The following is a 14819-nucleotide window of genomic DNA, read 5'->3' on the forward strand; positions in this document are numbered from 1 at the left end:
CCTCATACACCTTTCTCAGGTGTTGTTGTGTGTGCTGCCCTTGCCATGGTTGATGTGTGTCTAAGTTGCCCCTTTTGCCAATCTGCATGGTGAGTCTCATGGGTTTACAAGGTCTTCAAGATGTCAATCATCTATGTGAATGGTTTAGGGAATGTGTTAGTGCAGGGGGTTTTGCAAGGGTCACATGATAGGCAAAATGTTGCGACCCTTATGTGTGTGTAAAGCTATGAAGTATGCAGCATGTAACACCAACCTGTGTTTTCTGCTCTCAAACAGTGCTGCTGGTACAGATGTGTGTGGACAATGCACAGATACTTCATTGTGTGGTTGATATTGAGATGTATTGGCTGCCTCTGTACTGTGTGTAAGTAAGTGGTCCCTCTCTTTATAGGTGTATGTATGTGTTGTCCAAGTTGCCTAATCATATATTTCTTTGCAGATCTGTGATGTTCACCAATGCTGGAGTTGGACTAATCAATCACCATATACTTCCTATTTTGGACCACATTCTACATTTTCAATATTCTGTACTGTGCGTGTGTGGCCTGTGTATTTTGCCTGTCACATAAGTCCGTTCTGTGAGGTAGACATTTAAACCCACTTCCCACAGGTGTGTTTTTGCTTTGAAAGTGACATTCTAATAGCATCAGTGCTGTGTTGTTGCATCAATGGAAAGTGACGACACAAATGTGTTGTTCAAACATAACTTTAATAAGCACATCAGTGGCAACATAACATCATTGCCTTGGACACAGTTGTATGAAGCAATATTCATTTACCCCCACGCTTTGACGCCCTAGACCCCTTTGCAGGTTGTGTGTCTTTTTGCGTGTGTCTGGTTGTGCGGCGTGTGGGGGATGGGAGTGGTGTTGTTTGACCCGTGCCACTGCTGCTCTGGGAGGCTGGGCTGTGTGCGGCTGCCAGCAGATTGCGTTCCTTAAATGACACTGAAATATCTTCCAACAGCCTGCTGTGTGTACTCTGCTGCTGGATAAGGGATTCCATAATTGTTAGCATGCGATTTTGGAAGGTGAGATTTTCTACACGCATCTCTGTCATGCACTTTAAAAGGGTCCGGTTGTCCTTGTGCAGGAGAGTGAGGGTTTTCCCAATTCGCGAAATCTCCAAATGGATTTTGTCCATGTTCTGGGCTTGTCGCTGCAATGCGGCTTCGCCGCGCTCTTGTTGTGCTGCCCAGGATGATGTGAATTCCGCACCTGGACCACAAGCTTCCTGTGGTGGACATATTGGCAATTGTGGCCGCTGTTGAATTTGTCTGGGTGGAGCTGATGGGTTTGTGTCGCTGAAATGGGCCAAGTAGTCATCCTCCTGTTCTGCTGCTGCAGGTGCATTATCCTCTGGTATCTCCACACCTGTTATAATGAAAGGTTATGATGAATATTTTGTCATACTACATTTATGCTATCACACTAACATTGCCTTATTGAATAATTTGACACAACGAATTAGTTTTGCAAGTGAGAACTTCTGTTAGATATGTGACAATGTAAAGTGACCATATGATGTAAATAAAAACATATATCCTAAGCATTATGTTATTCTTGCTCAGTCATCTTTTCCTGAAATGAACATGCCTATATGGGTATTATACTTTCATACCAATGATAACAATGACAGTATGGACACTGTAGAGGCTGCTGAACATTATTGTGTGTGTGCTTGTTGGAAGCGTTGGTATGGTTGCAAACACTCGATGTGCGTTAGCTTAGAAATGCATCTAACCTGACAAATGTTCATACAACTATAACCATTTGTTGAACATAATTGGCACTATACCAGGCATCCTCAAACTATGGCCCTCCAGCTGTTGTGACACTACACATCCCAGCGTGACTTGGCCAAGTTTTAGCATGTGGTAGTACCCAAACTCTGGCAGCCCATGATGGGACTTGTACTTTCACAACAGCTGGAGGGCCAAATTTAGAGGATGGCTGCACTATACCATGTGTTTGTTAACTGCTGTATGTGCACATTAACATAGTACTGTGATTCCTGGTCAATTCCCCTGTGTAATGACTAATAAGGCTGGAGCCTAATAAATGCAGCTAATGCAATCACACAATCATTATTGGTGCTGTCACCATGAAAGGCTTAACTCTTCCACAGCCGCAATACTGTTTGCTAACCACATGTAATGGAATGCGAAATATAGCTTTAAGGTGTTAAAGGTTACTGGCAAATAATGTGTGTTGCCTAATTGCAAGCAGCTTCACTCTAATGTAGAGTATGTGATGTAAACTGAAACATTGGTGTCAGCTGCTGCACTGATGATGTGCCCAAAAAAGGTTGTGTTCATTAGTTGCATCTCCACATTAATTAGTTTGATTGTGTGGGAAGTGTGTTAGTGAAATTGGCATGGAAATGTTTGCAGTCCAACACACCCAAACCATTAACAAAGATGATGAGTGAGTTAGGTAAGTAATTTTATGAGTTAGATGTTTATTTTGGTTAGGCCCACAATCCACTTATTCTGGTTGTAAGAAGGACACACTCAGGCTCACGGATGGTGTGGCTTTGAAATATGCCATAGTGTAAACTAATTTCCATCTGACCTCTGTTCTGCTGGGCAGACATCACACCAACTTCCAATCAACCAGCCATCTGGTTGTTTGGATTGTTTAAAAGGTGGTACTGGATGGGAGCGAATGTTTTTGTTACTGTGGTTTTAATGTGGGCTACATCTTAACAACAACAAAAACTGACATGCAAACATGGTACTGTAGTTGAATCGGTTACATTTAATGATTTTGTCAGCTTAATTTAGAGCAATATCATGGGTTTTAAAACTCTTTTCAGATTGGACTTTGCACCCATCCAGTACCAGGTTTTTATTTTTCCCCAAACAACTACTTGTTTGGAGGGAAGTTGGTCTGATGTGTGTCTTGCATTAGGCGTTTGTTCAGACTAATCTAGTATCCCAAATTTCATGTCCGTGTCAATGTACATTTGCACAACATACAGCGCTTTTTAATTTCTGTGTGTGTGGTGGATCAGTGTTATTTGGGGTAGATTAGCCCTACTAAACAAACTCACCACACACAAAATAACATTAGCAACTACAGGAGTGTGCTAATTATTGCCTCATTGACACATCGATTGAACTCTGATTAACCACACCTGTGCTGATGAGCATGAGCAGATATTTTGCACATAAGCACAGGTGTAAACTTACATTTATCTACACTACAGGGATGAGGGTGTCCATTGCACCTGGTTATGGTCATGGTGTGTGTTATGTGTCACATGATCATAACTTACGTTTGTCTGTTTGTTGCTGCTGAGTGGTGTGGCGTTGTGGGGTAAGCACAGGTGGTAGAATCACCATTGGTCCAAGTGGTTGGGAAGTTACTGTTTGAGAATCTTGTGCTGAAAAAACAGAGATAAATGACAAGTGTCAACAATGGAAATTAAACCTTCAAGGTTCATGGCAATACTGTGCACACAAATTTCACAATGACACATTGTGGTACACCTGATGTGGATCACAGACACATGACACCAGCATGCTTTGCACCAATAGTCAAATAAATGCAGGATCAAATGTAGATGATGAACATCCTGGAAATTGCTTTACTCAAAACCAGACAATAGAATGTGGGCAAAATTTACCTATATCAAGGTCATCATCAGTGGCTTGAGGGGCCACCGAGACCGTTGCTGTAGGGGCTGACTGGCGCACACTCGCTGGACCAGCAGAAGGGCTTTGCGCTGCAGATAACACAACAATATATAAGCACAGTACCAACAACACTTCAGTCAACAAAGGTACATATCTGGAAACATATATAGCCGTTGGAAAAAACCTACATGGGAACATTTATGTACATACTGCAACCAATATACTGGTACTAAGATTTGTACACCAAAAACCACAAAACCATTCATTATTGGCCATGGCAAAAAATGAGAGAGAAAGAGAGTGTGAGAGTGAGAGAGTGAGAGAGAGAGAGAGAGACACACCAAATTACAAAAAAAAAAAAAATAAACATACATTGAAAAATAGGATTACCCATTTCGATCTCGAAAAAGTCCCCAAGGGGAACATTGTACACACTGGAGAGTGGTGTGGCATGGCTCCTTGTGTGGACATAGGCCGGTGCAGGACGTATTACTGTATGGAGATAGGAACATAAAATATTATTCCCACAACACCATACAGATACACACACACACACAGGCAAAGATGAGGATAAATTGTAACACACCTCTCCCAGCATCCGATACATCCCCTTGGCCATGGTCAATTGTGAATGAGCCTGTTGTCCTGTGTGCCCTTGAGGGGTCAGTGTGCGTTGCAGGACGGGGTGCTGTATGGATGTGTAAAGGGAGACATTCAAAATGTAAGCCAAACAGAGAGAATGGGAAACACATACAGACAGAGTTTATGCTGCAGCTGACGCTGTGAAGACATATTAACCTCTCCCGACATCAGAATGGCCATGGGCAGGGTCAGTGGATGATGCTGCTGATGACCTGTGTGGCCTTGATGGGACAGTGTGTGCTGCTGTGCGCAATGCTGTATGGTAGAGAGAAGTGAGTATTAAATTGACGAAACCATAGAGAGAGAGAGAGAGAGTGAGAGACAGAGAGAGAGAGAGAGAGAGAGAGAGATAGAGAGAGAGAGAGAGAGCCATACAGAAAGAAAGAGTACATGGTGTGTTTGTATTAGTGGTAGAACACATACCAGTCTCCACATCAAACAACCCGCCTTGCCCTTGCTCAGTGGAGGATGCTGCAGATGTCCTGCGTGACTGTGCCGGAACCGACCGTGATGGTACCTTGGATGCTGTATGGAGAAGACACAACAAAGGAAACTTAGCCAACACTACTAAAGAGAGAGAGAGAGAGAGAGAGAGAGAGAGAGAGAGAGAGAGAGAGAGAGAGAGAGAGAGAGAGAGAGAGAGAGAGAGCCATACAGAAAGAAAGACTACATGGTGTGTTTGTATTAGTGAGAAAACACATACCAGTCTCCACATCAAACAACCCGCCTTGCCCTTGCTCAGTGGAGGATGCTGCAGATGTCCTGCGTGACTGTGCCGGAACCGACCGTGATGGTACCTTGGATGCTGTATGGAGAAGACACAACAAAGGAAACTTAGCCAACACTACTAAAAGAGAGAGAGAGAGAGAGAGAGAGAGAGAGAGAGAGAGAGAGAGAGAGAGAGAGAGAGAGAGAGAGAGAGAGAGAGAGAGAGAGAGCCATACAGAAAGAAAGACTACATGGTGTGTTTGTATTAGTGAGAAAACACATACCAGTCTCCACATCAAACAACCCGCCTTGCCCTTGCTCAGTGGAGGATGCTGCAGATGTCCTGCGTGACTGTGCCGGAACCGACCGTGATGGTACCTTGGATGCTGTATGGAGAAGACACAACAAAGGAAACTTAGCCAACACTACTAAAAGAGAGAGAGAGAGAGAGAGAGAGAGAGAGAGAGAGAGAGAGAGAGAGAGTGTGCATAATGAGTAATTTGCCACAAACAATATCAATCAAAAGGACACAGACAATCTCTGCATGGCTGTAATGTACACACCACAGTCTCAGTCACAGCTGCAGAGGGCCTTCCTGTTGGTCAATCCCCATGGTGTCACTTAGGCGCTTCTATGATTGTGGACTCATATAATATTTTGATGACGCACTTTATAACAATACACACCTGTGTCATCATCTGATAATTGCACATCTTGCAATGCAACTGAACCACAGTGTGCCTTTTGAAGTCTTGCAGCATGACGACTAGACACACCAGTAGTGTGGGGACCACGATGGTGTTGCTTTTGGCTAGACCCATGTTTGTGTCCGGACACAGAAGATCCAGAGGGGGATGAGGTGCGGTCTTTTTTAGCACGGGCAGCTGTGATTACATGCACAAAGAACAACAAATAACAACAACAAAATAATACAACAACAACACACACTATACATGTCCCCATTACAAACCCTTACAAACACATGTCAACATAGTGGTTGTGTTGACGGAATGTGTCCATACAAAATTACTGCCAATCAGAAAAAACATGTGCGCCATGTATCATGTGACCTGCACAATTACACTAATTATTGAGGGTGCCTCATTGCTGATTAAACTATGTCAGCTAAATAACTCTGCACAGAACAATACACAGCAATATGAATCCCTTCCCCAAAAGTTATACTCACCAGCATGACGGGCATCAGAATCAATGACACCTGGTGGACTGATGACTACCTTGGGTATCAGAGTCGCCATTGCCCGCTCATAGGGCTTCCACTCAATGTGGGAGGGCACATTGGCCCCATACTTGCGCTCATGTTTCTCTGCCTTGGTCATCTTAGCCTTTACACGGCGGCGAATGTCATAGAAGCGCTTCTTACAGCTGGCAAAGTCACGCTGAATAGACCCGTGGGCATTGACCACTTCTACTACAGTCCTCCATATAGCTGCCTTTCGTCCAGCAGAAACTGCTTGCAGAAACAGGGGTGCCTTGTATTTCATTATAGTGTTCACAAGGGCACTGCTTTCAGCAGCCGTGAACATAGGCATCTTCTTGCCAGGGTTTTTGTTGCCCTTTTTTGAGGCAGCAGGGGTGGCAGCAGACACATCATCATCATCATCCTCATCATCACCCACACCTTCCTCTGGCATATATTCCTCCTCCTCCTCCTCAAGCAAATCATCACCCACCAACACCTCCTCTACCTCACCCAAATCCATGAAGCTATCCCCACTCTCAGACATTTCCCCCTAAATTCAAAAGGCAAACACACAGAAATATAAACACAAACAACACTAAACACACTCCAGCTCCTTCACTCTAACACAACACACACACACACACACACACACACACACACACACACACACACACACAAATATAGACACAACAGCCACTTAAACCAAAAAAAATAAAAAAAAAACTTTGACAATACAAAGACAAACAATAACACAAGACACCTTTCAGCAACAATACACAGTCAGAATTCACACTGATCAAAATACTCACCACACCTAACAAGCCACCTCTGCTCCTCTCTCCACACTCCAACCTACACCCACAAGCATTAGTGGGTCAAACAGGACTTATATAGGCCTGTGTGAGCCCTCCCATGTGTAAACACAAGACACCAATCACAGGTCAGCTTCCGTTTACGTCTTCACGTATGTTAAACTGTTTACGACTTTTCGTAATGTAATCTACGAAAAATCGTAAAATAACTAAGGTTTCAAACAAAACTTGTTACGACATTCGTATTTCAATGTACGAATTTCACGGACGATTTTTACGTACGTAAAACAGCATACGAATGGCTACGACATCGGAAAATACGACTTTTCAAAATAAAACATCTTTGTACATTCCATTCCGGAATACGAATACGTCTACGAAAACAGCGTGCGTACACATTCGTAACACCTCGACATACAAATACGAATACGAATTTTAATACGAATCCATATTAGTAAATTTCCCTCTGGATGTCTATTAAGGGAGGTAGACTGACAGTCAGAATCCCGGGTCGTTTTGTTCCGTTCGACTGTACCTCAACAGCTGTTGAGCATCCAAAACTCCATGGATCAGCAAAAAACGGCCACAGATTGTTGAAAAATGGCTGTTAATTCGACAATCTACTGCATTTTCCGACAAAACAGATCCAACTTGTTTTAAATTCGGATTTGTATTGTAGGAAACTGCCTTCATTGCTGTCGGTAAAAGCAGCGTTAAATAGGCATGGGACGCTATTTCCGCCGGCAGAAATAGTGTCCGGGATTGAATACCCCCCTAAATGTTAAAGTTTACCCCAAAAAATCGGATGAAACAATAAGAGTGAAGATATCATAGATTTTCAAACCCCTATTGGGTTAAAGGATCACAATGTGTGTCTTTCGGCTTTCATCCAATGCATTTCATCTCTCACCAAGACTTCATCAGGGTCATATCTACAAATAAATAAGGGGAAGGGGATGCCACAATGTATAAGCACAGGAATTATAGCAATGCTAAATAATAAAATAATTAAATAAAAACAATCAATAAAGTAATAATGCATGAGATGGGTGTGGGTCATATGGTTGACCATAAGTTGGTCAACAGTTATTAGGTCGACACCACTAGGACGACATGTTTATTAGGTCCACACAAGCATTAAGTCGTCATAGTCTAGGGCAGTGGTTCCCAACCTTTTTTCTCTCCCGTACCCCTTGATTAGGCTTTTCATTGATAAGTACCCCCTCCTCTCATGAAATATGGACAGTACTTAGCGGTATGCAGATCCTTATGCATGTCCTTATATTAAGGAGGAGCGGAGTAGTATACTGCAAGGAATCATGCCCTTCTGTGTCTAGACACTGTGTCTATTTGTGTATTATCTCCAGGATTCCCGCAAACATCGGTAAGATTCATGCCGCTGCTTCCTCCACCTTTGTCAGTGCTGGGCAGATGACTGCTGATGTCTGAGGGCAGCATGAGAAGCTCCCAGTGGATTGCTGGTCAGACATATGACACAACATGGTTTGTCTCCATGGCAATGGGTCTTCTTCAGCCATCAAAAGTCCTTTTCCTCGTCCGCCATTACCAATATTATTTTCAAGTACCCCCAACTGGTCTGCAGAGTACCTGGGAACCACTGGTCTAGGGCGACAGTCAAAAGGTTCACAAGGTGTTTTTCACTTTTTTTCACGTATGTCGACACGGACAACATGGACACAGGATAAAGTGCACCGCGTCCCCTCGCTATGCTCGCCATGCTATTTTATTCTCCCACCATGCCCTAGTGGATAGTAGGGCATGAAATACTACCTGTCGGCACACGTCGGCTCCAAAAAACAATGAAAAGCCCCATGTCGACCTTTTGACTGTCGACCTAGACCATTTTGACCTAATGATCTGTTGACCTTGACCCAGGTCGACATGTCAGCATGTCGGCCTAGTGGTGTCGACCTAATGACTGTCGACCAACATACTATCAACATAATGACCGCATCCCCATGAGATATAATTTGTAGATAAGTGGTTGGAGGTGCCTCAGGGAGAAAGTACAGTATAGTGACTATATATAACAATTCAAAAGAGAATTTGTAGTATCAAACAAGTATCAAAAATAAATGATCCACTGAATGTATATCACCCAGGAATTAAAAATGAATTATTTTCCTGTAGTATGCAGGTTTTATAAAATTCTTGTTTATATAGATTGTAAGCCAACTTAGAATATACACGACAAAGGGTGAAATTTAATAGGATGAGAGATTCAGAAAATTCATCAAAATGGTTTTGCAGTGTAAATGATTGCCGCTTTAAAAAAACTGGAGATTTCTTACCAAATCTCTCACTTTCTGAATCTCTCATCCCTATTAAATTTCCCCCAAAGCCTTGGACTTAAAATGAAAATAACGACAATAGCAACGACTTCTCGCGGGGGGGTGGGGGGTTTAGCCGCGATCACAGGGGGGACCGGGGGGGGGGAGAGGGTTGCCCACCTTTCCGGGGTCGGGAGGGGGACCCGATTTTCGGGACCCTCCCGGCCATTCCGTGAAGGGCAGGCAACCCTGTGTTATGCTTAAATTTATTCTCTTACAGCCCCCTCACAGTTTTGTTTAGGTATATATAAGCACCTGTGGCCAAGCATGGATTTTCTTAAATCTGGTGGGGTATCACATATGGCTATGGAGCACTTGCAACCACAGACCTGGGAAGAGAAGTGTGTCTCTGATGAAGGGAGGATGCTAGGGGTTTTCTTGGCAACTGGTGCTTTTGTGGGAACCAAGCAATGACTGCTACAATGTTGAGACTCACTGTCATTTCCAACAATTCGATGAATCATTTGTAATACTGGAGGAATTGGTAATGCTGCTTAATTACTTTCTAGCAGGCTTGCCTACCCTTCCGGAATGGCCGGGATCCTCCTGAAACTCTGGTCCGCCTCCCGGCCCCCGGGAAGGTGGGCAAGTCTCCCGCTTTCTGTTCATAGCTCCCACTCCCCCCTTGCCTGCTAGTTTAATTACCACAAACCGTGGGTCCGTGGTGAGGGGGCGGGGCTTAAATGATGCCAACCCCGCTATTTCGCTGCATTTCTGCCTCGCCCCCTCTCCGCGGCCCGCAAATCTCAGAGCAGTTGCGTAACTACCGAGGGTGCAGGGGGTGCAGCTGCTATGGGGCCCGGACTGTCCCAGGGGCCCGCTGCATCCCCTGCACCCTGTCACACCAGACCAGCGAGTGTGCAGAGCAGAGCGCAGGAGCGTGCCGGGGAGGTGTCCGTCATGGAGGAACAAGCCCGCCCTCCTGCTGCAGTGCACAGAATGGTCTCAGTAGTCGGCACTGGAGGGGGAAGGAGTATTGTAGGAGGTGGATTTTGCGGCAAAGCAGCAGCGGCCCCGCCAATAGGACTGGAGCCAGAAGATGGACGGGGCGGGGAGCTGGAGGAGAGGAAGGTGAAACTAAGTGCCAGTAATTTTAAATGTTAGGGCAGCAGCGCGGACGGGACTCCAGCGCTCAGCGTTAGAAGCCCCATACACTGACCTGCAGTTAGTGGATGGGACCTCTGGTGCTGAGCGCTGGAGTCCCGTCCGCGCTGCTGCAGCAGTGATAGTTGTAGTAAACACTTTTCTCCCCATCGCTATCTATCTACCTACTGTCACCGTCCCTCACTCCCCCAATCGCTGTCACCTACTCACCCCATAGCTGGGGGGGGGGCCCTTGAGGGTACTTTGCTATGGGGCCCATGAGGTTCTTGTAACGCCTCTGTCTCAGAGTTTTCCGGCATGGGGGGCGGGGCCAAGTGATGTTAGCCTTGTCCCCGCCCCCCTGACGTGTTGCCTCTCCGGGCTTCTCCCGGAGAGGTGAAGTTTAAAGAAGGCAAGTATGCTTTGTAACTCTTGGCCCTCTGAGTTCTTACCATATTTCTGTAAGATTTATCGAGAATGGAGTGATATTTTTCAAATCAGTAATATTGTTGTTCCACCAGTTGTGTGTATAATTTTAAATAGTATTTTAAGTGTTATCTTCAATTCATAAACTTCAATAAATATCCAAATTATCTGAAAGTTTTTTTTTCCCATTAAATGATTAAGGGCCAGATGTATCAAGCTTCAAAAATGGATAAAATGGAGAGTGATAAACAACCAGCCAATCAGCTCCTACCTGTCATTTTTCAAACCCAGCCTGCAACATGACAGGTAGGAGCTGATCGGCTGGCTGTTTATCACTCTCCATTTTATCACATTTTGAATCTTTTTTTTTTTTCCAAAACAATTTTATTGATTTTGTCAATAATAAAATTTACAAGTTAACAGTGTTGTCGTCTTGAATACATTCATTTGCAGTTACGTCACAATTCAACATTGTTCACATCACTATACGGTGTGCATCTTCTTCAATCTGCATACATGCAAAAGCGTGTTACATTGCAAAATCCTCGACTTGATGTTATGTTCAAAACCTGACAAATCTTCAGTTTCTCTCCCTATTTTTTAAATACAACTAGTCAACTTTTCTAAACATAGTATAACATAACAATCCCCAAACCAGACCCCCCCACCCCCTTACCCTCCCTCCTCCCAGACTCGGTGTGTCTTAACCATCTGATAGTGACCTAAGCAGGTACCAGGTGGTGCCCTCAAATATCTTCATCACCTGTGTTCGTACATCTTCCTCTAATGATCTTATGTAGATTCCCCACTTATTATGGAATTTCTTCACTCCCTCCTCTACCATGGGCAGAGTGGCCCTTCTATCAAAGTACATCAGTTGCGTTAAGGCCACTTTGACCTCCTGCAAAAGGGGCTGAGACGGATTATTCCATTTTCGTAGTATGACTTTTTTTGCTATCGTTACAGTCACTGTAAGGAATGGTAGCAACTCGGTCCTTCGCCCATGTATGTTCCAATTAAAAAAATTGTCGCACAGCATTGCCAGTGGGTCCTTACATAGGTGCAGGCCACATGTATTGTTAATAAACATCATCACTTTGTCCCAGAACCGTCTTATTTTCCCACAGTCCCACATGTGGTGGAAGAACGTAGCGTTAGAGCCTTTACATTTGAGGCATATCCCCATTTCCCCTGGTACAAAATATTTTCTCTGAGCCTGAGAGATATAGGCTCTATGCATAGTTTTGATGTGTACCTCCTGCAACATGGTAGACTGCAGTATTTTCAACGTCTTTTCCATATGTTTGTGGAGTGTTTCCATTGAAGATACCCCTGGGATATCTCCCTGCCATTTCGGGACCATAGCAGACCAAACTGTTTCTGGTGAGGATGGAAGGATGTCAACATATAGATACTTCAGTCTGTATGGTCCAGAGGAGCTCAGACTGAACACCTGCTGCAGAACATCCTGCTTCCCTGACACTAACATGGGGCCTTTCTTTGACTGTATATAATGTCTGACCTGAAGGTACATATAAAAGTCTCTGTTAGGTAGAGAAAATTTATCTGACATCTCTTGGAAAGAGAGTATCTGTCCCCCCGGGTCAAACACGTCTTTGACTGCCATTATGCCTTGCCTCTTCCACCTATCATATCCTACCTCTGTCATCCCAGGAGTGAAGCAAGGGTTGCCCCAGATAGTGTCGTACCTGGTGTTCTGGTGGTTTCTTCCCAGAAATTGGTTAATTCCTACCCATGTAAAGTACGTGTCAGTGAATAAAATATTTTTCCTGACCTGCTGTGGTAATTTAGCCCGTGGAACGTGGAGCAGCCCCGCCAACGAATATGGACTCACCATATCCCCTTCTAAAGTTCTGTGAGTGTAGGAGTTTGTTCCCTGGAGCCAATCTATGATATATCTCATGAATATTGCCTGATTAAAAGCCAGGATTTTAGATAACCCCAGTCCCCCATCAGCTCTTTTAAGATAAGTTTTTGTCGGGAGATGCGTGGTTTTTTGCCTTGCCATAAAAAAACAGAAAAAGGCCTTGTTTAACTTCTGTAGGTCTTTCTTCGATATCTGTACCAGAATCATTTGCATGCAGTACGATACTTTTGGAAAGGCTATCGACTGCAATACAGCAGCTCTTCCCAATAATGATAGTGGCAGAGACCTCCACACCTCTAGCAACCTAAGGATCTCAGTAACTATGGGGGAGAAATTAGATTCATACAGACTCGAGATCTCCCCAGGTATTTGTATGCCCAAGTATTGGATGGTGTCAGTAGTCAGTCTGAAGGGGGAGGCAATATACCTCGGGATCTCCCTCGCTTTTGGTCCCAGCACCTGCAAGATTTCTGATTTATGGTAGTTAATCTTATATCCTGCAAAGGATCCAAAATCATCTATTGTTTTCCTTATGGCCGGTAAGGATTCAGGGAGGCTGGAGACAAACAGAAGCATGTCGTCTGCAAATAGGCTAACCTTCAGCACCGTTGACCCCACCGTGATACCCCTGTATGTTTGATTAGTGCGGAGCGCCACTGCCAGTGGTTCCAAAGCCAGAGCGAATAAAAGTGGGGACAGCGGGCACCCCTGTCTGGTCCCCTTCTGAATCAAAAACGGGGTCGACAAATAACCGTTACATGCCACTTGTGTGGTAGGCTGTGAGTATAGGGACTTAATGACATCTACAAAGCCCTGGGGAAAACCGAATCTCTCCATGGTTTCCCATAAATGGTCCCAGGCGACCAGGTCAAACGCCTTTTCAGCATCTAGTGAGAGTACAACCTGGTCATCTGAGCCACCCCCCACCCCTATGTGTTGAATCACCGCCAATAATTTGCGTACGTTTACCACGGAGTCAGTGGTGCAATTCAGGCGGTACGCGGTGGTACGGCGTACCACTATAACACAAACCGCCGGTACGCCGTACCGCTAAGACAAATCCACGCGCAGCGCTGACTGCGCATGCGCAGGAACACGGGCAGCGCGGACTGCGCATGCGCCGGAATGCGCAATGACTTCATTGCGCCGGCGCGTCCTGCGTGCCGCATCCACGCTTAACATATTCAGAGGACGTCACCGCGGCCAGACCATTTGGCGCCGGCGGGAATCCTCTGCAGCCAGCCTGTGAGCCTGTGACGCAGCAAACGGGAGGGGGACAGTCGGCGGCCTGATTCTGATGCAGCTTCACTCGTGTGCCGCGCCCGCGCTTACTTAGAGAAGTTAAGTAAGTTGAAAAGTTTCTCTGTAATCAGCCCTAGCTGCCCCCCAGATGTATGTACTGGCCCAGAAGTGTGGTCAGACAGCGTGGCAGAAATGTTTAATTATTAAACATTTCTGCAACGCTGTCTGCACCACACTTCTGGGCCAGTACATACATCTGGAGGGCAGCCAGGGCTGCTATGCTAGCCTAAACTACTTTAAGTTGTGTACTGTCAGCTTGCCGCACACATATTAAATACAGAAATGCTACTGAATTTAGTGTATAAGTGATTTAAAAGGCATAATAAAAGGTAAATGTTTTTTTATTATTAAGTCAACTACAGACTATCCTGCTATTTGTCCTGAGCACCAAGCAGCACTGTCATGTTTAGACCATCCACACCCCTTTTCCACTAAGAAAAATAACCCAGGATTTTGTGCAAGAATGCGCATTGACCCGGGTTTTTGCTAGTGGAAATGTGTCCCAAGGTAAAATCCAGGGTTGACTTCCCCGGCAATCCTACCTGGGCAATTACCTGGGTCCAGGGGCAGCAGAAACAGGAAACCCGGGTTGATGCTTCCCGGGTCCCATTCACTGCAATGTAAAAGCTGCTGCTGAGTGCCACCCACCTCCCGCCCCGGCATTATGCTAGTGGGAAAGGGTTTGCAAGCCGGTAAAATTTTTTGGGTGTGACCCAGCTTGTATAGGGTCAAAGGGGTAAACTAGTTGTTTAGGTTAAATGGG

The 14819-nt window shown here is 44.9% G+C and overlaps 1 protein-coding gene across 1 annotated transcript; it reads right to left on the reverse strand.

Moving 5' to 3' along the window:
- Window positions 1-690: 690 nt before the first annotated feature.
- LOC146005704 (uncharacterized) lies at window positions 691-3838 on the reverse strand. The gene is made up of 4 exons (XM_083145129.1): window positions 3829-3838; window positions 3631-3729; window positions 3280-3387; window positions 691-1373 (listed from the first exon to the last, which is right to left on the reverse strand). The coding sequence occupies exons 1-4, from the start codon at window positions 3836-3838 to the stop codon at window positions 772-774; spliced, it is 819 nt and encodes a 272-aa protein (XP_083001255.1). The 3' UTR covers window positions 691-771.
- Between the last annotated feature and the right edge of the window lie 10981 nt (window positions 3839-14819).

This window comes from Crinia signifera, chromosome 5 (assembly GCF_055691185.1).
Source record: "Crinia signifera chromosome 5, ASM5569118v1, whole genome shotgun sequence".
NCBI classification, from domain to species: domain Eukaryota; kingdom Metazoa; phylum Chordata; class Amphibia; order Anura; family Myobatrachidae; genus Crinia; species Crinia signifera.

Bases quoted from the DNA above. Each gene is read 5' to 3' on its own strand.
- LOC146005704 (XM_083145129.1), bottom strand. The intron at 3,388-3,630 runs GTAAATTTTGCC...CTGTTTTTTCAG, and splicing joins TGATGATGACCTTGATATAG to CACAAGATTCTCAAACAGTA. The intron at 1,374-3,279 runs GTAAGTTATGAT...TCATTATAACAG, and splicing joins GCAGCAACAAACAGACAAAC to GTGTGGAGATACCAGAGGAT.